This window comes from Hypomesus transpacificus, unplaced genomic scaffold, assembly GCF_021917145.1.
Source record: "Hypomesus transpacificus isolate Combined female unplaced genomic scaffold, fHypTra1 scaffold_48, whole genome shotgun sequence".
Taxonomy (NCBI): Eukaryota; Metazoa; Chordata; class Actinopteri; order Osmeriformes; family Osmeridae; genus Hypomesus; species Hypomesus transpacificus.
In genome coordinates, this window is record NW_025813996.1 from 676,220 (window position 1) to 701,956 (window position 25,737).

Here is a 25,737-nt window from a genome sequence, read left to right on the forward strand (position 1 = left end):
GTGGCGTTGTTAGACATGAAACTACTGGGGCACAGGCCCCTATTCATATCCCTTCTTCTAAGCTTGTTGCGCACAATGAACTATTAGGCTATACAGAAACTGTAGATTATATTATTTAGACAAATAAACCAACTCAAAAAATCAATAATTTAAAAGAAAAGGTGTTACTGTTTTGCCTTTCGTTAATCTGCGCTTAGTTTTGGTTTGGTATTTTGCACACGGCACGAGCACAATTGGCTGCAGAGCTACAAACTCTGCCATAGCCTACTTTGTCGGTGTTATTAGTCAAAATGGCAAAGAAATCTGTGGTATGGCAGCATTTCATTAAAGTACATTTACATTTACAAAGTACCGGGTGACTCGAAAAACGTTGAATGCAATCTCATCCCAACAACTGTTTATTTTTCATAGTTCGACGTCGAATATGATGTAGCCTACCACCTGAAAAATGTGAGTTGGTCTCGCCGTACTTCGCTCATGCTAACGCGCTGGGTTGAAAAATGAATATGTCTATTATAAGAATCCCATCCAAATCGAATGACATTATCTTCTCCGGCCAAGACAACAAAATATTTCCCTGTTGCAACGTTCCCCACTCAGCTTCTATCTACATAAGTTTGCATGCTGCAAGTTTTCAGGCAGTGATAAGCGTGCTCTGATGATTTGCATGTTAAACAAACAATATTTTTAATTTGTAGTACATTGTAAGAGATACTAAATACCATCAGGACTGGTCATACCAGTCTTATTATTTGTAGGCTATTAGCGGCTGAATCTGCAATGTCCAGCAGCCATTGAGTCACATCAAGAAAATGTTTGTACATTAAAAAAAAAATTCGCGTTTTAACTTTGACAAATTTAGCGTTTCAAAGTTTGATTAGTCGATTTTCAGACGTTTTAGTAGAGTCTTGGTCGACCAAAGAAAATCTTAGTCGGGGACAGCCCTAGTGTAAATTCTGCCTTTTGATGCAGAGAGGTTTTTGTGGAATCGTACAAAAGTGATAATTAAAGATCCTGTAACGTTAATTCAATGTTTTGCTTCTAAGTACATTATATACGTGTGAAATGAGTTCCTGAAAGCATGTGCAAAGCGCTAAAACTTTGTCACACTGAAATGTGGAGTTAGACCGAAGAACAGTTTTTCTTCGGTTTTCAGATCAGGTTTTAAGCCATTCAGATCACCTCCTGCTGTACTGTTATTGTAGCTTACATCAGCTAGCTAGCTAGCTTCAGGATGTCTCCCACCACCCGCTACTGCATCTTCCCTGGATGCAAGAACTCCAGCTGTGCTGCAATGCCATTTAAGTTCCCTGTTGATAATTAAAGGAAAAATAGGTGGATAGATTTTTGTGAAGAGCCACACTCATGGAAAGCTTTGGATAAACTCCAACAGCCGCCACTGACCATTTCACGGCGAACAGTTTTAACATGGACCAGAGACAGACGGGGTTCACCAACACACGGCCTCTCTTGCAGCGCGGAGACGTACCAAGCATCGCCCCCCCGGCCGTTCATCCTCCGGTCACACCTGGACCATCCACCGCCGCCAGCAGTTCATCACTCAGTTCTGTGTGCTTGTTATAATAATACTAGATATCTTTTCCAGAGGTATCTCTGCTATAATTAGTGCAAACCGCTAACTTGATATTAGGCTACTCGGTGTAGAATGTTGGTATTTTGGTGAAATGGTAGCCTGGCTGCCAGCCCAACTTATCCCGGTCCACAAAAATATTTGGTTGGGAAGTTGGGTCTGGAGTAGCTCCTTTACGGAAAAACTATATCCGAACAGAACCTGTTCGGACCAATCAAATTGTCAGGGCGGGCTTTATACAATAATGGAAAGATGATCAACAGTAACGTAATCAACAACGTCACCAAAGAGCGCTTGGGTTGAATTTGTTTTCAACAAATAACATATTGCGTTGCTCTGATTGGTTGTAGGTCCATCCAATTGAGCGAAAAGGCATTTGTTTTACGAGTTCGGTTGAAACCCGCCCCATAGTCACAGCCCAACGGAGAGTCATCAGACTCATATTCTGACTATAATTAGGTGTATGACAACGTCAGGCTAGTGAAATGGTAGCTAATTTGCTAGAAGTAGTTGGAGAGCTCACTGTCTGCTGTCTCTACTGAAAATGTTTACTCCTTTGTTAAAGCTCAGGGGAATATTTCATTTATATGCATTTATGCTTCACTCATTGAACAAATACATTCTAATTCTATACTGTTTTGTTAGGCTTCACGTAGCGTCCATTATCTGGGTCGTAGGTAGCTTACTTGAGAGGCGGCGCCTTCCAGCGAGGGGGCCGAGCTTCAGCTCCTTCAGACGACGCACCCCCCCCCCCTCTTACGATTTCAAAGCCTAATTTAACATATTTGTCTTTTTTTTTGTCTTAGAATTTGGATGGGTACACATTATTCAGTGGTGTGGTGAACTGGAAACTCTTTAATTCCACTCTACAGGATCTTTACGTTATTTCTACTGTGTTAAGTCAAAAGCCAGAACTTTTGATTTACTTGTGTCATTTCTTTATCATGGGAGGGAAAGCAAATAACTGCTTGTCATTTTTGGTATACGTGGCATTTGTGTATCGGTGGGTTTATTTTGAATTTAGTAGTTTAGACTTCAAATGTTTCTATCATGATTAACAAACAGGTTTAACAAACTATTGGAAATAAATAGTTAAACATATGTTCGTATTTTGAACATAAGACTGTAAACAATGATCTTTTGTTTTTCTATTTATCCTTTTTGCAAAGATAGCCTAATTGGTTTTATAGGTTTGTACCCTCGTCCATTTACCCAATATATAAAACGGTTTGATTTACGTTGTGATTAGGGGTGTAATGATACACTCAGCTCACGATTCAATATGTATCACGATACTGGGTGTACAAACGTATCACAATATAATTTTTTTTTACATTGTTGTACATTAGGGTTGGTAATGAATAGTCGATGATCGATTAATTGTCATTACGAATTCATTCGAATAAAAATCCAAGCTTAATGAATAATTGTTGTATTCCCACTCATTATCAGAACAACATTTTAGCTACCTCAATGACCAGCCACCTCCCCTGGATTCAAATCCCACAGACTGGTGGAAAAACAAAGCAGAGAGATACCCACGACTGGCTAAATTGGCACAGTGCAATCCATGTACACCCGCGACCTCCATTCCGTCTGAACGAGTTTTTTCAGCTGCCGGACTGACAGTGAATTCAGGGTTTTTCCTGGGTCAAAATGGGTCTTCGGTGCTCCCCAAAAAATTATATATATTTATTTTATTTTTTTGTATGTAATGTATTTATTCCCAAGTGTTTTGCACCCCCACCCCTCCCCACACACGCACACACATATTTTTGTCCTATTTCCCATAAAGCAATAAAGTTATAAAATATGTTCTAAATGGTATAAATGCTGCCAATAGGGGTTATGCGCAACAGTCTTCCAGGTTCTGCAAAACAGATGTAACTACTTCCGGCCGGCCGCTTTTGAGGTAAACACAGCGTAGTAAAGGCCACCTACTATAGCCGGTGATTAAAGGAGCTACCCTTAATTACAATTTCCCATGTACACAGGATTGCCAAACGGACTTCCAGAGCCCCGAGTACCCTGTTAGGCAAAGTATTTACGTTTTACGCCTCCTCCTTTATTCATTATTATGAAGGTATTATGTAGCTTTTGCTAGCGGCACCGGATATAGCGATTGTGTTAGCTAACATGACAGTAAGCTAGTTATCAGTAGTTTAGCCTTTTTTGTTGTTGCTCGCAGACCATTAAAACAGTCAAACGAATACTGTACCTGTAGAAGTCTAAGTGGACTCAAAGAATTTAGTGTTTGGCAACCAACTGCAACAACTACCAGTGTGACAGTATTTATTTACAGGTCAATTTTGTCGGTAGCGTAATCTTATACACCTGCTACCTTTAACGTTTTTCTGGCCTAGTAGTAGGCTAGTAAACGTAATTCCTTCTATGAACGGTAGGTCCTAGCTATAGAAACCAGAATAATGATATGGATATGACACTAAATTAAAATGTGCCTCTTAAATTAATTTGCTGAATTCATATATTTCATTGATAACTTAGCACTAGTTGTGTAGCTATGTAGCCTACTGTAACATTGTAGTTAATGTGTAGAGCTAGCGTTAGCTACCTCCTGGGAAACGGTCTAACGTTAGGCTATTATAACGTTATATGAACTCATCACTTTATTCCTGTCACACTTAGCCTAATGTAGAGAGTAATACAACTTATACAATCCTTGGAACTTCCCTGTCAATATAAGTTATTTGGATCACCTAGCGCTGCAGATGTGTACAGAAGTGAGAAGCGGAAACGATTACATGTTTTCCGGTTTGAACGCTGAGCGCTCCGCATAACCCCTATTAATAATAGACGTAACAACTTATTGTAAATGGTCAGTAGCGTAGCCTATCGATTAAGGTAAGCCACTCTGAAGCATGTACACTGCCTGCTTCATTTGATCTTGATAGGCTAAGCATTCTGTAGCAAATATTAACAATAAACCCACTTTTTATTAATTAAAACTACTTCAGCATAATAATGCACCTAAAATACAAACCTGAGAAAGGGCAGCAATCGCTATCAAATCAACAGACATGTGCAATTTAGCTAGCAGGGGAAGAATACAAACAACGAAAATCACCAGTTAACTTGATTTAAATTTGCAAGAACTATAGACTTATACAATAAGGGGCTTAAGAACTGACAACACAAGTTATACGACTTACAGTTCTCAAGGACGCACTCACGCTATCTCAACTGCGGTGTGAAGCGCGTGTCCGTGTCATTCTCCGACATGCACTCTAAAAATCACTGCTGATATACGGACTAAACTTTTGCACAGCCTGATTTCTAATAGCCTGACGTTGTCATACTCATAATTCTAGTCAGAATATGAGTCTGAGAACTCTCCGTTGGGCTTTGACTACAGGGCGTGTTTCAAACGAGCCTGGAAAACAAATGCCTCTTCGCTCAATTGGATAGATCTACAACCAATCAGAGCAACAGAGTATGTGACGTATGTTAAGCACCGCATAGTTGTTGTCAACAAAACTAAACTACAAGCAGACTTGAAGTATGCTTGAAGAATGAATACAAACGATTTTTGCCGGTGTTGTAAAATTAATTTAATTGTAGGGAGAGTACTTGTTCACACGGTCAACCTTTTTGAGCGAAACAATAAACGGCAATGCATATACGAAGTTCTCTGTTTAGGATTACAACTCCATCGGGGCCAGCTAATAAATTAAACTTTTACCGAATCCCGTAGGAAGGACGGCAAAAACATATTTTCCATCGACAAATGCCTTGATTGCGTCTCTATGTTCCTCTTTCAAAATTAATGCGCTGTCGATGTCTTCTAAAACAGACTCGATGGCAGTATCATAACATCCCAGATCTCCAGCGGTAGCCATGTTTGTTCAAAACGAATTCAACTTAAGCGCTCTTTTGTGACGTGGGTGATTACAATACTGTTGATCATCTGTCCATCATCGTATAAAGCCCGCCCTGGCAATTTAATTGGTTCGCCCAGATTCAGGTTTTCTGTAGTTGGTCCCCAATACGAGACCCTCCAGACCCAACTTCCCGACCAAATTTTTTTGGGGGCGGGGAGAAGTTGGGCTGGCAGCCAGGCTAGATTTCTAATACCTTGGCGGCAGAAATTTAGCCATAGAGGAAACACTGCACTATATGTTATCATTCCAGGTTAAGAATACCAATGGAGGCTGCGTTTGAAATCGTAAATCAAACTTTTGTCAGGATTTTGACTGGAAATGTAATTTGCATTTGTAGGCTACAGGTGTACTGTTCGTGCACGTCGGGCTGGCCCTCGCAGCGGAATGACAGTTTAGTGTCCGCTCTGTCCATTCGCGCACCTCACAGTTGCGTATTGATCAGACAAGAAGACACGCTTATCAACTTGATTATTATTGATCAAAACAGAACGCGGGTTCGTCTGTAGCCTACTTGAAACATACTATTGAGAACATATTCGCTGACATGCATTGCACGCGTGATGAACAAAGGTTTTTTTGTTAATTTCTTCAACGCAGACTTTTTTTGCCTTTGGCGCTCGGGATTTGTCATTGGCGCTCGGGAAAGCGGCTTTGGCGCGCGCCTAAATGTTCTCTATGTAGGAAAAACCCTGGAACTGACTGCGCACACGTCTTACCCGAGAACATGTGAATATGTTGATTTTCATGAACAAAAACACATAGATGGGCCTGTGATAGGTAATGTATGCCCAGGCAGTCCATGCTGTCTAATAGCCTGACATTTGTTAGCCATTTCTCAGAGCCTACTGTAGGCTAGCCTGTAAGGTAGCTAAAGCCTACTTTTCGATAATAAGTTGCCACAACTGTCAGTTCAAAACAATGATCTAATATGGCATTAAGCCATGTTTTGAGTGTGATGACCAGTCAACTTCGCTCATGGCCTAATGTAAAACTAAGTTAACTCAATTGTCAAATAATTAGGCTTCCGCCAGCATCAACAAGCCTGACATTTAAACGGATGGAAGTCATTAGACTGTGTTTATTTTTTTTTTTAAGTGTTTGCCAATGTTATTCTTATTTATTCATTTTTCAAAGGTCTATGCTGAAGCCAGGCAGTGATGCGTTGTAATCGCTACCTGTTAAAATCCGTCTGATGGCTTAATGCGCTGTGAAAAATAAAGTTTACTACAAATGGCGTATTTCCTTAATAAAGCTATTTTTGAGAAATATCAGTCCTGTTGTGTGCGTGTTTGACCTTAATGCGTAGGTGGTGATGGGTGGGGGGAAAACCATGGGGAGGGAGGGGGAGTGACATCATGCCTTAGCAAATAATCGATTAATTGTTCAATAACGTTATTAATAGTCGAACATGAAAACTCCCATCCCTATTGTACATACAATTTAGTTAAATCCGTTCAAGCAATTTTGTGAATGCAATGAATGCACGCATGACGCAGATGCAGAGTAGGTCGCGTGCTGGTAGCTCAACCAATAGGATCAAACAGACATCGTATTGTAAAAATATTGCCATAGCTCTACGATGCATATTGTAACAATTTTGTATTGCGATATATTGTTACACCCCTAGTTGTGATGTATTACATTTGTATCTAAAGTAATTTGACTACAGCTACAGAGAAGCAGAGCAGTAAACAGCAAGGATTAGAACAACTAGAATCCAGAGCAATGCGTTAAGAGATCACAGGGATTTGAGGGAAAGGTGCTGTTCGATTGCTGCTTATAGCAGTAGCTTATTTCTCACTGCACATCCCTCTTTTGTCTCTCCTCATTATTTAGTTTAAATTGTTTTTACTGTTTCTTAGCTGTGCTTGCCCAAGCAAATTTTGGGAATTAGTTTGTGTGTGTGTGTGTGGTGACGCAGCAGCTTCCCAGCCCTCATTGTGTGGAGGTGGAGGGAAAGGCTAGGCAACAGCCGACACGATGCTGAGTCACTAGCCAGCAGATGACCCAGACACAGCCCCCCCACCTGCACCTCTGTCTCCTCTCCCAAGCACCATCAAAGATGGCTAATGCTATTCACCCTAATCCTTTCTCAGCCCGATCAAGGATCAGTTTCCTTACATTCTGTTATTACTCTGAAATCTCCAGCTGTTTGAGAGACAAAGACAAGGAGAGAGGAAGATACGGTGTCCAGAATGCTTGCAAGCTGGAGAAACCTTCTGACAGAAGCATGACTTTGTGGGATGTGTCCTCTGGGTATCCTCCCATTGAGGATGAAACCTGATCGGGTGGGGGGGTGGGGGCAACAGAGCAGCAAGCTGCACGCCATTCTGACATCATTTTTGGCATCTAATTTCTCCTGTGTGCTTCAGACCTCCACCGCCCACCCCACCCCACATGCAGTAGAGGACAGGAAACATCATAGTTTGTGTCTGAAAGTATTCTTACTTTGTATCGTCCTGGTGTCTGTATTTTCAATTATTGGATTTTTTTTACTTCAACCAGTAAGTAAGTAAGTAAATTGTATTTATAAAGCACACTCAAAACACAGCAAGGCTGACCGAGGTGCCGAACAAAGCACAAAAACAGAATCAAAATACATTTTTAAAACACTATAAAAAAACACAGTAAAACAAAATACAAAACAGTCAACAACAGAAAACAAGCAACAGCACAAGTCAAGTGGTGGGAAACGCCAGAACATAAAGGTGGGTCTTAAGCCTGGATTTAAAAAAAGACAATGAAGGAGCCTGCCTAATAGATAGGGGAAGCTGATTCCACAGCTTAGGACCAGCAACTGCAAAGGCCCTATCCTCGTACGTACACAGCGTGATCGGGGAGTATATAAAAGAAGCTTGTCCGCAGACCTCAGTGACCTAATGGGTGCATGCAATTTTAAAAGGTCCGAGATATATGAAGGGGCCTGTCCATTAAGAGCTTTAAAAACACGTATTAAAACGTATTCTAAACTGGACAGGAAGCCAGTGCAAAGAGGCCAAGACTGGGGTAATGTGGTCAAACTTTCTAGTGGACGATAAAATTCTGGCAGCAGCATTCTGCACCATCTGAAGACGGGCAATTGAGGACTGGGGGAAACCATCATAGAGGGAATTACAATAATCTAAACGGGAGGTGATAGAAGCATGAATGACAGTTTCAAGGTCTTTAAAAGACAATGAAGATTTAACCTTGGAAATCAGTCGTAACTGATAGAAACCGTTTTTTACCACAGAGTTAATCTGCTTGACTAACCCAAGGTCCGAGTCAATAATGAACCCAAGGTTCCTTACATGAGAGCTGACACTAGGAAAAAAATTACTAACCATGCTACCAAGACTAGCTCTCAGTTATAAAAATTATAACTTCGGTCTTTTCCTCATTTAGTTGGAGAAAATTACTTGAAAGCCATTTCTTTATATCCGAAATGCAGTCTAAAAGAGGTTGAACAGTATCATTGGGTTTCAAAGGCAGATAAAGTTGTGTGTCATCGGCATAAAAATGAAACGAGATGTTGTGTTTCCTAATGATATCTCCTAGAGGAAGCATATACAGAATAAGAATTGGCCCCAGAATTGACCCTTGCAGAACCCCAGAGGAAACAGGAGCTACGGAAGAAGAAAAGCTATCTATAGTGACTGAAAAGGTCCTGTCAGTGAGATAGGACCTGAACCACTGTAGTGTAGTCCCCTTAACCCCAGCCCAGTGTTCCAACCTCGCAATGAGGATGTCATGATCCACCGTATCAAAGGCAGCGGTGAGATACAATAAAATCAAAACAGCGTTATTCCCGGAATCAACAATAGTTGATCGACAACCAGTGTCCTCTCTCATGTTAATAACTAATTCACTTTAAAATTCCCAATTTACTACTGGAAGTCTACTGTCCAACTTTGCATTCACTTCTCCTTCTATGTTCTTGTGAAGCTGACAGTACTATGCATATGGAATTTCATTGTGGAACCAGTTTTCTATTCCCTGTACAAGTCTTGCTGTGTATGCTAGTTTGCTTGTTCTGGTATTCAGGCTGTTTCAGTGGCCCTAACCCTATGTTTCTAAAGCAATTTTTATCTTCATACCTAGATGTTTATTGAAGTACACTGACTTTTAATATTATTTTTTTCTCCTCTTCTACCAGTACAAGAATGTTGCTGTGGCTTTGGGGTAGTTTCACCAATAAATTATTAACCTTAAATCTGGTGAACAGAGCAGGCTTTTATTTTCTTCATTCCTGGCCAACATGCAGGATCTGATGAAATATTCTAGTAGTATTCGACATGACATCTCCCTGGTATGGTCTCTGCTATACCAGCAATATCTCCAGTCTGTGGCAGTCTGTTCAGTCCAGTGTGTTGCATGCAGCTTATGAATGGGGAGAGTCAATTAGCCCTGTGCCATTACATTAAGTTAGTGGGTCAAGTGGGAAATGTTTGTGTGGTCATATTTATGGACTGAGGTGTTAGCATTGAAGGCTAAATTGGACACTTTGCATGTGTGAGCGTATGTGTGCGCTTGCCTGTGTGTTATTTTATGACCCGTCTGTTGATTGCCGTGATTGCACTTCCATGGCTCTGCTCCTTTTTATGGCCCCATTTACCAATGAATCTTTGTAATGTTTCCATTGATTCGCTCCAGTATTGAACAGCGATCCATCTCAAGCACCTGCACTCTCACATTAACATCCTCTCTTAAATAGTTTTATTGATGTAATGATAGGTTACTTTCCACTAAGTAATGATAATATCAGGGGGAAATAAAGGCTTCTTACCGAGATTTCTCCCTATGTCAATGGGAAGAACCAGAGGTGTGTTGCCACAGCATCCGTGTATAACTATGTGGGCTGTCACACTGACCCAGAAGAAACCTTGTGCAAATACTTGGGGTGCAATGGCTTTGTGACCTTGTGCAAGAGACCAGTCCCTGTTGTGCCAACTTTGAAGCTAATTACTAATTACTTTCCAGTTCCTAAAGTAATTGTTCCATTGTTCTCTCACATATATATTATTATTTAATCATTTCCCCACCCCAAAGGGGTGGACTCACCACCCCTCAATATTTGGACTACACAGGTGTCAAAATGTTTGTCTTACATTTACATTTAGCAGACGCTCTTATCCAGAGCGACTTACAGTAAGTACAGGGACATTCCCCCCGAGGCAAGTAGGGTGAAGGACACAACGTCATTTGGCATGGCCAGGAATCGAACTGGCAACCTTCAGATTACTAGCCCGATTCCATAAACGCTCAGCCACTGACTCCCTACCTGACTCCCTACCTCCCTACTTACCTGACTCGTCTTGTTAGCGATTGCGTTGCTTGTATTTTTTTTTACGTTCCGTTGCATGGTATAGGTAGCCTGACGTTGTCATACTCATAATTCTAGTCAGAATATGAGTCTGAAACTAGGGGTGCACCGATCCGATATTAAGATCGGATATCGGCCCTGATATTGACAAAATAGCTGGATCGGGGATCGGAAAATATAGCCGATCCACTGGCCGATCCATGCAACCTTTAGATGCGTGAGTTTTAAATATTTCTGACGGTGCCCGCAGCAAACATTATACTTGAAGCAATGCTACTAGCATGCTAGTGTTACCTGTTAGCCTTCTCATTAGTACATATTGACGCCATACAGCGTTTGTCGCATAGTTTTTGTCTGTCGGAAAATATTCAGTTCGAAATCTCATATGGACAATTCCATGCAAAGGTCACCCTTACCATAGAAAAAAATAAGTTGTGCCCACACAAATATAACTGTTGTTAGAATGTTCACTTAGGTCTATATTTTGTTGCATGTAACCACTCTGATCTAGCCTGGCTGCCAGCCCAATTTAGCCCCACCCACAAAAAAAATTGGTCGGGAAGTTGGGTCTGGGGGGGCACGTTTGGGGAAAAACTATGTCCGAACAGGAGCTGTTCGGACCAATGAAATTGTCAGGGCGGGCTTTATACGATGATGGAAAGATGATCAACAGTAACGTAATCAACCACGTCACCAAAGAGCGCTTGGGTTGAATTCGTTTTCAACAAACAACATACTAAGTTGCTCTGATTGGTTGTAGGTCTATCCAATTTAGCGAAGAGGCATTTTTTTTACGAGTTCGGTTGAAATACGCCCCATACTCACAGCCCAACAGAGAGTTCTCAGACTCATATTCTGACTAGAATTATGAGTATGACAACGTCAGGCTAACTCTGATCTAAATTTATAAACAATTAAACTATTTTACATAATATGCAAGCTGTGAACTTTGACAAAAAAACATTTGTCAAATGGCCGTTTTGTACCATTTCAAGAACGGGGTAAATGGACTCATCTTTCAATAAAATGTTACCATTTAGCATTTTCCTGATTGACAAGGGAATGATAGAGCATTGTGTATGCTCAGCTTGAGTTAAAAGCACAACTCCTTAAATGCATTAAGCCTCTTGTTTATGAGTCAGTGAGTTCCATGGCCAAGTCACGTCCGTAAAGTTTTGTAGAGTAAGTTTATGCCTATCAAACAGTGCCGATGCTACAATATCCAAAGTTTCTGTGCTAAGCTTATTTATACCAATGGTTAGTTTAATTAACAAATCTTGCCCCTTTGTTACTTTAAAAAACTTTAATGATGTGTTATGGACGTGATGTTACGGACGCTGCATAATGTAAATCTTCACAATACACTGTTCACAACACAATGGAAATGTTCTTAAATGAAACGGCAAAGCTGACAATCATGTTTTCGGCTGTTATAACCCCTTTCACCAACGTGTTTCAGTGAAAGACATTCCAGTCATGATTACAGTCGGAATCATGGGTAACATTATATAGCCTAAACATATCTTCAACGATCGACATCTTCTCGGGTGATACTGAAATTTCGAGTAGCCTGTCTTGCCGTAACTATCTTTGCCATAACCTCGATCCCCGCTCCATGTTTGTAATATTTACTTCCTACTAGAGAAGCAACTCGAAAGTGCTCGAGGGACTCGATTGGTTTAGGCATTTAAGGCGGCGCTCTGTAATTTGCTCGCGCTACCCGTCGGATCAAGCTGAGGTAGAGTTGACAGCTTCGATCGAAGATGTCTTAAAGGGGTCATTGACTGTGTTTTTTGGGTATTTCACACATTTTATTTGTAACTCAATGGGCCTCATTCACCAAATGTTCTTACAAACAAATTTGTTCTCAAACCCCTCTTACGCAGTTTTCACGAAGATTCTGGCATTCACCAATGTTTTCTTATTTGGGATTTGTTCTTGGGTAAGAACAGAATTTACGCACACCCAAGAGCACTCTTACGCACAATTGAGAGCTGACATGTTTGCGCAAAATAAGTAGTTATACCTTTCTCGTCCGTTATAATTTAAAATTGAATATTTCTCTCCTTTATAATTTTCCAACTAATCATTTTCATAATTTTACAAAAATATTTTGTTTGTTTCAATAAATACACACACTTATACTTCTGCTCATTTGTAAAGCACTTGGAATTTCCATGGTGTGCTAGGCCTATATAAATACAGTGTTTTACAATCGCTATGACAGTTTTTTCAATACCTTTAACAAGTTTCCTAAACTCTTATAACTGTGAGCACAACATCCGTCTGTGAAGGCTTTACAATTAACACATTTCTTGTTGCTTTGACACAAAATGCATAGAGTATACACATTTTAAATGCTTGAACGTCTTTTACACACAAGCTCAACCAAGACCAAAACAATAGATTTTTACTGCCCAATTCACCAATGCTTTCACACTGTCAGCAAAACAGATAACATCATGTTTAAAACCTAAATGATTGGCTAACGTCAAAGTGAAGAGCTGTTTATATTGTGAATTGAAACAGAAATATATCCCCTGTATTTTATTCCATTGCTACTGAGAAATAGCTGAAGTTATGCAAATACTGTACATCACATATGATTTCCAACTAGGAAACACTCAGGTGTTGAGGTTCTTTCAATTGCATGACCATATGGTATAGACAGTAAAGAGGACCTCTTTGGGCTGATCTGGTGTGGAAAAAGAACAATATAGAGCAACACAAACAGTAATGCCTGCACAAGGGAGAAGACAAGTACCAGGACAAGGGAGAGGAAAACAAGTACCAGGCCAAGGGAGAGGAGTGGGACAAGGGAGAGGAGTTAGAATGTGTGGTGGCGCTCAGAGAAGGGCCAGAGCTAGGGTAATACTGTAAATGGAAGCTATATTGCATATTTCTTGTCCTGTTGCAAATGAAGCCTTTACTGCAGCAATTATGTTATGTCTTCTTCTTTTTCAATACAGTAACCGTACATTCTATAAAGCTACTCTGAGATGGGTCATTCAAAAAACTGTAAACTAGCCTTGCTTTGCCTTCAATTCAAATCAATTATGTTAACAGGGAACTTTGCCATCAAATAATAAGTGACTTATCACTGTATTTATAGACCCAAAGTAGGCTCATTCCGCACACTAGGACTACACCACACAATAGCGTATTTATTGCTGCTGCAAAATGTTGCAAATCGTTCCCTGAGGAGGGATCAAATCTTCCTTGACCATACCGATGTATTTGCAGAGAGCGACGAGTAGGCTACTTGTTTGGAACGCTTTGGCTACCAAGAGCAGTCCTCATGGATATTTGTAACAGTCAAATGATTAGGTGTTTTTTTTAAATGTTTTTTGCTCAAGAATTCTGATTAAAGTTAAACCATTTATTTTTTCACCTCATCAGTTCTGCGCACTTCTCTAGATACAGCGTTAACTGCATGAGTAATTGCATATGCATCAGTTTTATTTACTGCTTTGTATCCACAGCTGACGCTATTAAATATGTGTTGTTTGTCGCTAACTTCTTGCAGCTGTACCTCCACTTCAGAATTATTATTACGTTTTTCTGTCTTGTCGAGCCCTCCACCGTCTTTACCACGTTGTTTTGACATTTCTCTGAGTGTGCACAAGGCCCTGCCATATCATGCCCTTTTAAGGGAATTAACGGGGCGTTTACCTATGCTAAATAGGAGCAACGGGGCACGAGCTTTCAACTTACGAAATATTGGGATTCATCATTCTAAAAACACACTTGCGAACAATTCTGCTGTTTAAGAACACTTCATGAATCACTCGTAGATTTTTCTTAGGAACTTTCTTACGAACAAATTTAAGAAATAACTTTGAAAGATATTGGTGAATGAAGCCCAATGTTTTTAATTTCAGTGATAAATTAATTGTTTAATGTTGAAAATCACTATTCATGTTGGCGTTTTATGTAATTTGCAGAAGACTGGTCCAGACGCGTCACATCCATGACGTTCAAACGTCATATCCGAAATGCTGTTTTTTCCAAAAAAGACATTTTTTCAAAAAATCCTTTACTTTTTTTAAATACATTACTCAAAATCATTTGTAAGACTGTGTGAGAGTATTCACAGCTAAAGATGATTGGTGACCATTCTGAACTTTTATAATGTTAATTTGACAACAACTCCATCTAAAAATATAGCTGCAAGCAGCAAAGTGGTGGCCAAGCAGGTCAGATGACCCAGAAGAAACTTTCGACATCTAGTGACTGCGGTTTACCTGGCTTTCTTTGCAGTGGCTTATAGTCTCGCTAAACAGAGAATCAGAGACATGACAAGCTTGTCAGCTTTGGCTGGATTTGAACCTCTGACGTTGCCAGGACACCAATTTATCCTAGTGAGCTATTCTCAGTGCTGGAAATCAGATTTCAGTGACTGCGTAAAAATATAAAAAATTTTTCCTGTGGCAAGCGGTTGTCAGATTTGTCCCAAGTTTAAACAGCTGTAATTCAGTCCTATTTTGATATGTCAATGTGATTGTGGTCTGAAGATAATCTGTGTAAAAGTTGGTGAATATTTGATACATTTTGAGTAGGACAAAAACGTTTTATTAATTAATGAAAATGGCGGCATCAATTTGGCTGGTATCACAAGTTGACATGTGTCAGACATGGGATCGCCCCCCTAGAGGTTAGAGGACACATATCTGTAAAGCACAATAAATCTGACTCTTCTTGAGTATAGATCCCCTGAGATTGAAACATTATCATTACGATTATACTGTTAGACAGCTACTGTGGCATACCTGGCTTCACTAAACAGATAAACAAGTATCATGACATGCGTGATGACTTTGGCTGGATTCGAACCTATGACCTTACACTTCAGAGGAACCCGTCTTATCCCAGTGAGCTATTCTCAGTGCAAGGAATTACTGTGTTCAGTTATTATGTAAAAAAAAGTAAGCCGTTTTTCCTGTGGGAAGCGTTGTCAGATTTGAACCAAGTATAAAAAGTTGTAATTCAGTCATATTTTGACAAATCGAGGTGATTGTAGTCTGAAAATGATTTGATTACATGTCCATGAAAATAGGAGCAACGGCAAACGAGGAGTTCAAAAAAGTATGTTTTTATGAAAATTCCAAATGGCCGACGCCCAAAATGGTGGACACGGGACAATGTGATATATTTCGACTTGGTATGCCACGTAGAATCAGAAGAGACCAATCTTGTGATTTATGACAAATCTGTTCAGAAGTTATGATGCAAGAAATCCGATGCACTGGCTAGATGTAGATTCACTATATCTACAAAGCACAATAAATCGGATTCTTCATGAGTATAAATCCCCTGAGAATGAAACATTATCGTGGCCATTATGATTATACTGCTCGACAGCTACTGTCACATACCTGGCTTCACTAAACAGATAAACCAGTATCATGACATGCCTGAGACTTTGCCTGGATTCGAACCTACGACCTTGCACTTCAACGGAGCCAGTCTATCCCAGTGAGCCATTATCAGCACTGGGAATTGCTGTGTACAGTTACTGAATACAAAAAGGAAGCCGTTTCTCCTGTGGCACGCATGGTCAGATTTGGCCCGAGTTTAAACAGCTGTAATTCAGTCATATTTTTACATGGCAAGGTGATTGTGGTCTGAAGATAATCTGTGCCAAATCTGGTGAATATTGGATACATTGTGTAGGAGTAAGGAAAAAAGTTTTATTCATTCATTCAAAATGGCGGCCTCATCAATTCGTCTGGTATCACGCGTTAACATGCATCAGACGCGGGATCTCCTAAGATATCACGAGACATAGGAATTGCTTAAATACGCCAAACAAATCAACAGTTATTGGTCAAAACACAATCCTACCTATTGTAATGCCCCCTAGAGGTCAAATGACACTACCTGTCTCAAACCTCTTAATAAGAGGGCCTTGAGTCCATACACCAAGTTTGGAGTCAATGCATCAAAGCTTGGCTAAGATATTACCTCACTTCCTTTTTCCGGATCAGTTGCTCAATTTGATTGGCTGTAACTAACAAACGGTTGCAGAAATCAAAACGCCATGTGATGTCTTTTGTGAGGCTTGGTCTGAAAATGTTTGCCTATTGCAGCGCCACCTAGAGGTGAAATGGCATGACCTATTTTGGACTTCTTTAGAACATGGTCCCTCGTCCCTATACCAAATTTGTTGTCAATGCAGTAAAGAGGTGCTGAGATATGACCTCACTTCTTTTATGGTGGCTTGGTTGACGATTTTGATTGGCTGATGACTTTGATTGGCTGTTCCAGTCGAGTGTAGAAAGTCTAAAAAACATGTGATTTCTTTTGTGTGGCTTGGTCTGAAGATGATCTGTGCCAAATTTGGTGAAGATTGGACAAACCTTATAGGAGAGGTAGCGAAAAAACGTTATATTCAAAATGGCGGCCACATCAATTCAGCCACATCAATTTGATGTGGCTGTATATAACAAACGGTTGCGAAAATCAAAGCTCCAGGGGATAATTTTTGTGAGGCTTGGTCTGAAGATCATCTGTGGCAATTTTGAAGAAGATTCGACAAGAATTGTAGGAGGAGTAGCGAAAAAACGCTTTTCCTTTACATTCAAAATGGCGGAGAATCTATAGAACTGGGTATGATGTCATAGAGTGCGTTGAACTCGTCTTGATCCAGGGAATCCAACGATACCTCATTTTGGACAATGGGGCATATGGTTCAAAAGTAACATGTGTAAACACACCTTCAACTTTGACCCATTGGTGGCGCTAGATGGTTAGAATGGGAGACATGAAACTTGGTGAAATTGATGAGGGGACTGGTCCCAAATAGTGTGCCAAAATTCACAACTTCTGACCAATTGGTTCTAGGGGCTGCCATAGACTCCCATGGCAGAAGAAGATGTGTAATAATAATAATAAGAATACGTAGAAACACTTAAGGTGGCTTCGCCGCTTCGCGGCTTGGCCACCAAAAAGATAAGGGGTCCTTATCTTGTACCCAGCGCAATTGACTTTGTACACTGACGCAAGTATAATTCCTATTTTGCTCAACGGAAAGCAGACTTTTCCCTTCACAGACGCACGTCTGTAAATTAGGGAATGAACTTGCGCTCCCAGGGCAGTTCAGCGAAAAGAGGGGGCGTGTTCCGGCGCAAATGTTCATTGGTGTTATTTTGCAGTTTGCGAAAAACAATTCCGCCACAGACCAGGATAAACGTAGTCTAAAGTCAATGGCGCGTTATTCAGATGCTATTTTAAGGGTGCATACTTGGCCCGTGCGCACTACTGGCGAGGCCAGGCTCCTTTTCCTGCAAGCTACGTTACATTTCTTCCATGTCAATGATTGAAAAGAGTTTCATGAGTCTCTGTATGTGAACTTGATTTGTAACAATTGTGGCAAATTCCGTTATAATAGCAATCCGCAAGAAAACAAGCGCGCCTGCTCTTAAAGGGAATGTGAGATGTTGCTCTGATTGGTTTATTGCACGTTACGCCCAAACCACACCTATGAGTAATGTGGTTACTTCAGACCAACCCATTTTAGATTTGCGCCAGGCGCAGAGTCATTTATCCCGCCTGTATAATAGCAACCGCGCCGGAGTCCCGCCCACAAAGTCACTTATGTTTCACTTTTTGATAATTACGTTTCAGATTTTTCCCAGATTCGTTAAGAAGCTCTTAACGCTAAGATCTTCTTAAGAACTTTCTAAGAGCGTTCTAGAGCGCCCTTAGAACGTTCTTAAGACGCTCTTAGGGTTAAGAGCTTCTTAACGAATCTGGGAAACCCGGCCAATGTCATTATCAATGCTATTTTGGTGGCCATCTTGAAAATCTCCAGTGACATTTCAGATGGTTTTCTTAATGTTAAAACTAATTCAAAAATTATTTTAGATGTTGAGAAAAGCGCTGTGAAAGTTTGATTCTTGATTTCCCAACAGATTCTGTGTGTATTTCAGACATGTCACATCCATAACAGAATGTCACATCCAGGTTTTTCCTCATAAAATTCTGCATAAAAGACTACATATTTTAAAAATTGCAATTTTTATGTTCATCTAAGACTCCATGATCATGTCAATATCAAACTTTCTACATTAGACTTAATGGTTCTAAGAGTTACAGAAAAAAGGATTGTCTCCAGAAAATGACATGTCATTTCTTGTCACATCCATAACGCAGGTGTTTTTGTAATAATTTTGTCTGAAAAATATTTTTTGCAAAAAATTGTTTTCCTCCTCTATTCTACCCATTGAGTACTTTCAGAATATGCATGACTAATTTAAATATTGTTTGAAGTTTTGTTTTACTGAGAAATTTTTCTTGTCATTTTGAGTACAAATGTAACATCCATAAAGCTGGAATTGCCCATATGCAACGTTACGCTGTGAGACCCGCATTCGAACGATCACATATATGCGACGCTACTCGTTCTACACTGTAGATTCTACAGTATAGTAGAGTCGTTGAGCTGCAGGAATTCGGCGTGCTCCTAGCATTGTGCTTTTGGATGTGCTTGATTAAATTGGTACTATTGTACTTTGCAGTACTACCACCACCCCTCAAAACATTTACTTTGCAGACATTGCAAACAGCCGACAAACTAGTTGGCGTTGCAAGAGTGAAATATCTCCACACAGCCAACTCTTTGGCTCGCTCCATGTTGCTTTTAAGCTTATTGTCCACTGGTTGGACACGAGCTGTTCACCGCACAGGGCAATGCTTCAAGCTAAAAACTTCCATGGTTTACACTAGCGACAACAAATAAATACAAATTCAAATATTTTTACATGTTTACAATGTTTGGTTGCTGTTTGATTACTATTGTATGTTTGACCAATACACTATTTTGTTTCTACTGCTACATTTTATTTATTTTAATAGGCCCTACGTTTGATTACATTCTATTTTCGCATTTTGAATGCACAATAGTTTTTTAGATAACAAATAAATAAGAATGTAGTAAATCACACCTGTTATTTTGTCTTAGTTAGGAAAGTCTGGTGCCTTTAGTCTTTTCCACATGGTGGAAGGAAGGTATAAGGAGGGAGGTATACAGTTTATTTTTAATTCAACAACTGTATCGGATCAGTATCGGGTATCAACAGATACACTATGTCCATGCATCGGTATCGGTGTCGGTATCGGGACTGAAAAAGTCGGATCGGTGCATCCCTATCTGAAACCGCTCCGTTGGGCTGTGAGTATGGGGCGTGTTTCAACTGAACCCGGGAAAAAAATGCCTCTTCGCTCAATTGGATAGACCTACAACCAATCAGAGCAACGTAATATGTTGTTTGTTGAAAACGAATTCAACCCAAGCGCTCTTTGGTGACGTGGTTGATTACGTTACTGTTGATCATCTGTCCATCATTGTATAAAGCCCGCCCTGACAATTTGATTGGTCCGAACAGCTCCTGTTCTGACATACTTTTCCCAAAACTAGCGATCCCAGACCCAACTTCCCAACCAAATTTGTTTGTGGGCGGGGCTAGATTGGGCGGGCAGCCAGGCTATGGTTTAGGAGCTTGCAAAGTTTTTGTGGCAAAAAGTGCATTGTGTGTTGCACAAGGGAACTCGGTGCTAACCTAACGTCACAACGTCAGCACACGTGAGCAACAATGCATAGATACGACGTGCTAGTAAGACTTGTTCAGCAAGTAGGTTATCGTGCCGTGGTATACTAGCAGCATCATACATTTAAGCAATTCAAGACTTGCGTACAGTAAGTAATGTCACATTAAATAATGCATTTAAACTCCAGCTTGTGTGGTGCATCGCTGTCTTCAATGCCACAGCCTAAACTTTGCCAATCTGTTTGTGAAAACTACTAACATGCCGAGGCTGCACTCTAAATCTAGTTAGCACTAGTTAGTTGCCATAGGCATCTTTCATATGGACAGATGAGGGGAAATTTGTTTCTAGTTTTCCCTCATTTAATCCGTTCAACCTCATAATCCGTTTCCATATAGTCGTAGGCTATCTATCTTTAGTTTATTTTTTGTTTTCACAAACCAGTCATTTGGAGCAGATAAACATCTAAAAACCTGCAGGGCTACAGTTGACCCAGGAACCAGGATCAATTACAAGGATTTAAGGAGGCTGTTATAGAGGCATATATATATATGTGTGTATATCACTGTTTCATTATACACTCTTATTATTTTTGAAGTGTAAATGATCTGCAACAAATGTAAACTTTTTAAACTTATCAATGTAATCTTCATAAAACAAAATAATGCATACTTTTTTAAATTACCCAAAAGTCACTGAATGAATTTAAGTAAAAAAAAACGTTGCCACCTGCAACCAACGCAAGCACACCCCATAATTTCCCCAGAAATTGTACCCTCTTTAGTTGATCAATGTAATTGACCCAGGTATAATCCAGGATGCCGTCTATCCCTTCATGTCAAAATAATAACAATTATAGACATAGCAGAATAAAATAGTTTTAACCGGTATTTGTCTAAACTAGCGTGTTGGGCCTTGTTGGTACAAGGTTCAGTATTCGTGTTTCACAATTTAACACGTCTGTCACTCGTCCCTCTGCTCTGTTCCAGGAGGAGAGACTTAAGCATGCAAACCTTCGTCTGTCCGGCCTGCCCCCTCGTTTTCCTTCCACGCCGCCGGGCCTCCCATGGCTGCTCCCATGCCCCATTCTCACCAGCAGTACAGTGAGCGGCACCAGCAGCCCACCGAGCCGGCCGGGCCGGCGCTGCCTCACAGCGAGCTAGCACAGCAGTCTATCGGCAGCCAGGTGAGGCTCTCCAGCTCCAGGAGCTGACAGGTGCACCCACCCACGAACCACACCCAAAACAAGTTCACCGCTATCCTATACAGAGTTAAAGGTGTTGGTGTTGAGATGCCAGTCTTGTTCCTTGGAGAGGTACACACAACACGCAGTATGTAAGCAACCTTCCCTCTCGCACTTCCTGGAAAAAAGCGGCTTCTCAGCACGCCCCCCCCAGCCATGTGTCAGAGGAGGGTGGGGGTGTGGGGGCTCAGGGAACATCACAGCCGATGTGTGTGAGGCATGGGGACTAATAATAAACAGGGTGATTTTCCACTCGATTTTTATTACCGCTGACCATCAAGTCCATAACCCAAAAATAATCTACTGGCTGCTGCTGAACACGCTCAGCAGCTCCCATCATATGTGTGTCTGATGGTAGACCTTTGTCATGGACCACGCTTAGAATGCCACCTCCTGACCACAGAGTAGCTCAGTGCAGCATGTTTCATTGCCCACAGCAATGAAACACTTAGCCGCTTTTTCAATGAATACTTCTGATCTGACTGCTGTGATGAGTTTGTCTTGTCAATAACTTTTTACGGTGGTGATTTTTTTTAACCCCTTCCCCTCTTCTCTCCTGTATGTATGTGTCCTGTGTTCGAAGGTGACCCCTGATGTTGTCATGTTACAGAGGCGCATGCCCCAGTGCTTTCGCGACCCGTCCTCTGCTCCTCTGAGGAAACTCTCTATTGACCTCATTAAAACCTACAAACACATCAACGAGGTAGCTATACCGCCAGCCGTCCCACAGCCACGCCTTCACCCCTGTGCTCAGTCACGCACGGCCAGCGTTCACAGATTGTCGTTTCTGTGCCCGTGACACACACACAACTCACATCACATTTCACAACCACGTCACTATTACGTCATACATAACTTTAAAACAACCATTTTCCACTTGAAAATTGCGAAATTTTCACATGTTTTTTCGCAATCGTCAGCCTCAACATTGAGTGGCTCTGAATTGCCAAAAAATCAAAATCCTGGCTATGGATGCGAAAAACGCAGAAAATCGAACCCGATCCAAAGGTTTCGGAGGCAGTGTGTAAGCGCAATTGACATAACGTGACGTTGTATATTTTTTTTTACCTGCCAACATTTCGGACACGAATTTCGGACTCAGTGTGCAATGGCCTTTAGAGTTAGTGGACAAGCGTCAGTCAGTACTAGAGCCCCAGGTGTGGCCCAGTCACAGGACTGACAGCGCTGTCGTTCCCAGGTTTACTATGCAAAAAAGAAGCGTCGTCACCAGCAGGGCCAGGGAGAGGACTCCAGCCACAAGAAGGAAAGGAAGGTCTACAATGACGGCCACGACGATGACAACTACGACTACATCGTCAAGAACGGCGAGAAATGGATGGACCGCTACGAGATCGACTCCCTCATAGGAAAAGGCTCCTTTGGCCAGGTGAGGTAACGTGTGTAGATCTACACGTGTACCTGTCCTCACATCATCTCATCACAGAGCAGTGTCCATACACAGAGTTTGTTGTTGAGTCACCTCCCCGGAGATACGCTAGTGGTCCTCCACCAGGCCCTTCCAGAAACACTGTTATAATGTTGCCTGTTGTTCTCTTGAAGCAGACGTCTGCTGAATCGGCAGAACTTGGACGTCTCCATATCCCTGTGTGTATATAAGTGCATCTGTGTGTATAGGCATGATCAATCAGAGCCCCCCCTCCCGGCCCCCCTCATGGTTAGACTCGCACTACACCCGTCTGATTGTGTGTTTACGGTGATTTGTGTTGGGTTCTTCCCAGGTTGTAAAAGCGTACGACCGTGTTGAGCAGGAGTGGGTGGCAATTAAGATCATCAAGAACAAGAAGGCTTTTCTAAATCAAGCCCAGATTGAAGTTCGGCTCCTCGAGCTCATGAACAAACATGACACAGAGATGAAGTACTACATAGGTAAGTCTCTCTCTCTTTCTCGCTCGCTCGCTCTCTCTTTCTCCGCCCCCTCTCTCTTTACCTCCCTCTTATCAATCTCTCCACTGGTCAGGGTGCTACTGTAGACACTGGCAGGTTCAATACAACATGATGCACAGAAACCACATCTTCAGTTCAGTAGAATGCTAGTCGGGCAGGAATTCTGTTGAGCGGGTTTTTAAGATTATTTATAAGACTAGTATTTAAGGTTATGTGATCATATTTGTCCTATCATCTGGTGTGGCCATTGGTCTTTGAGCTTACATGGCATTCTTCTCCTTCTCTCCCATCTGCTCCTTCCCCCCCCCCTCCTCTCCCCAGTTCACCTGAAGCGCCACTTTATGTTCCGGAACCACCTCTGCTTGGTGTTTGAGATGCTCTCCTACAACCTGTACGACCTACTGCGGAACACCAATTTCCGCGGCGTTTCGCTCAACCTCACCCGCAAGTTTGCCCAGCAGATGTGCACGGCGCTGCTGTTCCTGGCCACGCCCGAGCTCAGCATCATCCACTGTGACCTGAAGCCCGAGAACATCCTGCTCTGCAACCCCAAGAGGAGCGCCATCAAGATCGTGGACTTTGGCAGCTCCTGCCAGCTGGGCCAGAGGGTGTGTGTGTGGGATGGGGCTGTGTGTGTGTGTGTGTGTGTGTGTGTGTGTGTGTGTGTGTGTGTGTGTGTGTGTGTGTGGGATGGGGCTGAGAGAGTGTGTGTGTGTGTGTGTGTGATGGGGCTGTGTGTGTGTGTGTGTGTGTGTGATGGGGCTGTGTGTGTGTGTGATGGGGCTGTGTGTGTGATGGGGCTGTGTGTGTGTGTGATGGGGCTGTGTGTGTGTGGGATGGGGCTACGAACGATACAGTTCAGATGTCAGTGAGCTGGGAAAGGCTTGATGTAGTTAAGGTTCTTGTCCTGTGTTCCCACAAATATTGTGTAGATTTGTCATTTACAATGTACAATTAAACACGCTATACATAGAAACTCAATCAAAGTATTGGAATCGTAATATCCAAAGTGTTTCTCCCCCCCTCAGATATACCAGTACATCCAGAGTCGTTTCTACCGCTCCCCTGAGGTGCTGCTGGGAATGCCTTATGACCTGGCCATAGACATGTGGTCTCTGGGCTGTATCCTGGTGGAGATGCATACCGGGGAGCCCCTGTTCAGCGGGGCCAACGAGGTAGGCCCCCCCCCCCCCCCCCCCATCCGACCTCCTGCAGGAGCTCTCTGTATGCCTGGTGCTGCCCTGGCCAAGACCCACACACGGGGGGTTTAGCAGAAGGCACATTTCATGGGACATGTATGAAAACACTTCTTTATCTTAGGCCTAGATGAAGATGGAGAATTTTTTTTTTTCTTTGACCAGTAGAGGAAGCTAATTTACCTTCAATCAAGAGAGGGGACTTTTTTTTGTTTTTTGTATTTTCTGTTTAGCAATTGATGGAGGGTTGTACAGTGTTGAAGGATTGTATTTGTTTTGCAAAGGGTAGGGTTCATCTATTTAGGAAGGTTTTGTGGTATATAGTAGGGTCCAAAAGCCTGAGACCATATTGAACATTTAATGAAAAAATTTAAGACTTAGACAGCCAAGCATCACAAGAATCTCTGGAACATTGTCCCATCATCCTGGGAAAACATGGGTCATCAGGTTTAACTCGAACTTGCATGCTGTTATTAAAGCAACATAATACAAAGATATTTTGAAATCCATGTAAAGTTTTTCAAAGATTCAACTTGTCACTCAGTTTGTTAAGCTGATAGTATCATTTGTAATTAAATATTTTCTACATTCAAAACAAACACAGTTTAGTGTCAGATTATCGGACTCTATTGTATGCGTTCAGTCTTTTAAAGTTGGGCTTCACTACAGTCTCAACTTCTTGATGTTGTAGGTGGATCAGATGAACAAAATAGTTGAGGTGCTGGGTGTGCCTCCCAATCACATACTGGACCAGGCGCCCAAGGCCAGGAAGTTCTTTGAGAAAATGTCTGACAGTACGTGGAGTGCAAAGAAGACCAAAGATGGCAAACGGGTAAGAAGCCTTCAGCTACTGGTGCACACCCATCTAGCCATAAACCTCACTTATCCTCTAGACATAACCTTACTTATCATCTAGCCATAACCTCACTTATCCTCTAGCTATAACCATAACACTTATCTTCAGGTCGTTAACTTTCTGTTTTACCTACAGATAATTGTCCTTTGTGGTTGTTGATGTGGTTTCTGTTCCAGCTACAGACTGTTGTTGTTTGGTG

General features: G+C 41.5%; 1 protein-coding gene across 4 annotated transcripts in view; it reads left to right on the forward strand.

The window, feature by feature from the left end:
• Positions 1 to 25,737, forward strand: part of dyrk1aa (dual-specificity tyrosine-(Y)-phosphorylation regulated kinase 1A, a) — a 64,484-nt gene that overhangs the window by 32,599 nt on the left and 6,148 nt on the right. For 2 of the 4 annotated variants that reach the window (XM_047017126.1, XM_047017124.1), the window contains exons 2-8: positions 21,328 to 21,524; positions 22,165 to 22,284; positions 22,780 to 22,968; positions 23,321 to 23,468; positions 23,808 to 24,094; positions 24,515 to 24,661; positions 25,374 to 25,514. In XM_047017126.1, coding sequence (XP_046873082.1) covers positions 21,405 to 21,524; positions 22,165 to 22,284; positions 22,780 to 22,968; positions 23,321 to 23,468; positions 23,808 to 24,094; positions 24,515 to 24,661; positions 25,374 to 25,514 — 1,152 coding nt within the window. In that variant the 5' untranslated portion in view covers positions 21,328 to 21,404. The remainder of the gene's footprint in view (positions 1 to 21,327; positions 21,525 to 22,164; positions 22,285 to 22,779; positions 22,969 to 23,320; positions 23,469 to 23,807; positions 24,095 to 24,514; positions 24,662 to 25,373; positions 25,515 to 25,737) is intronic. The other 2 variants (XM_047017127.1, XM_047017128.1) reach the window with 2 other exon arrangements.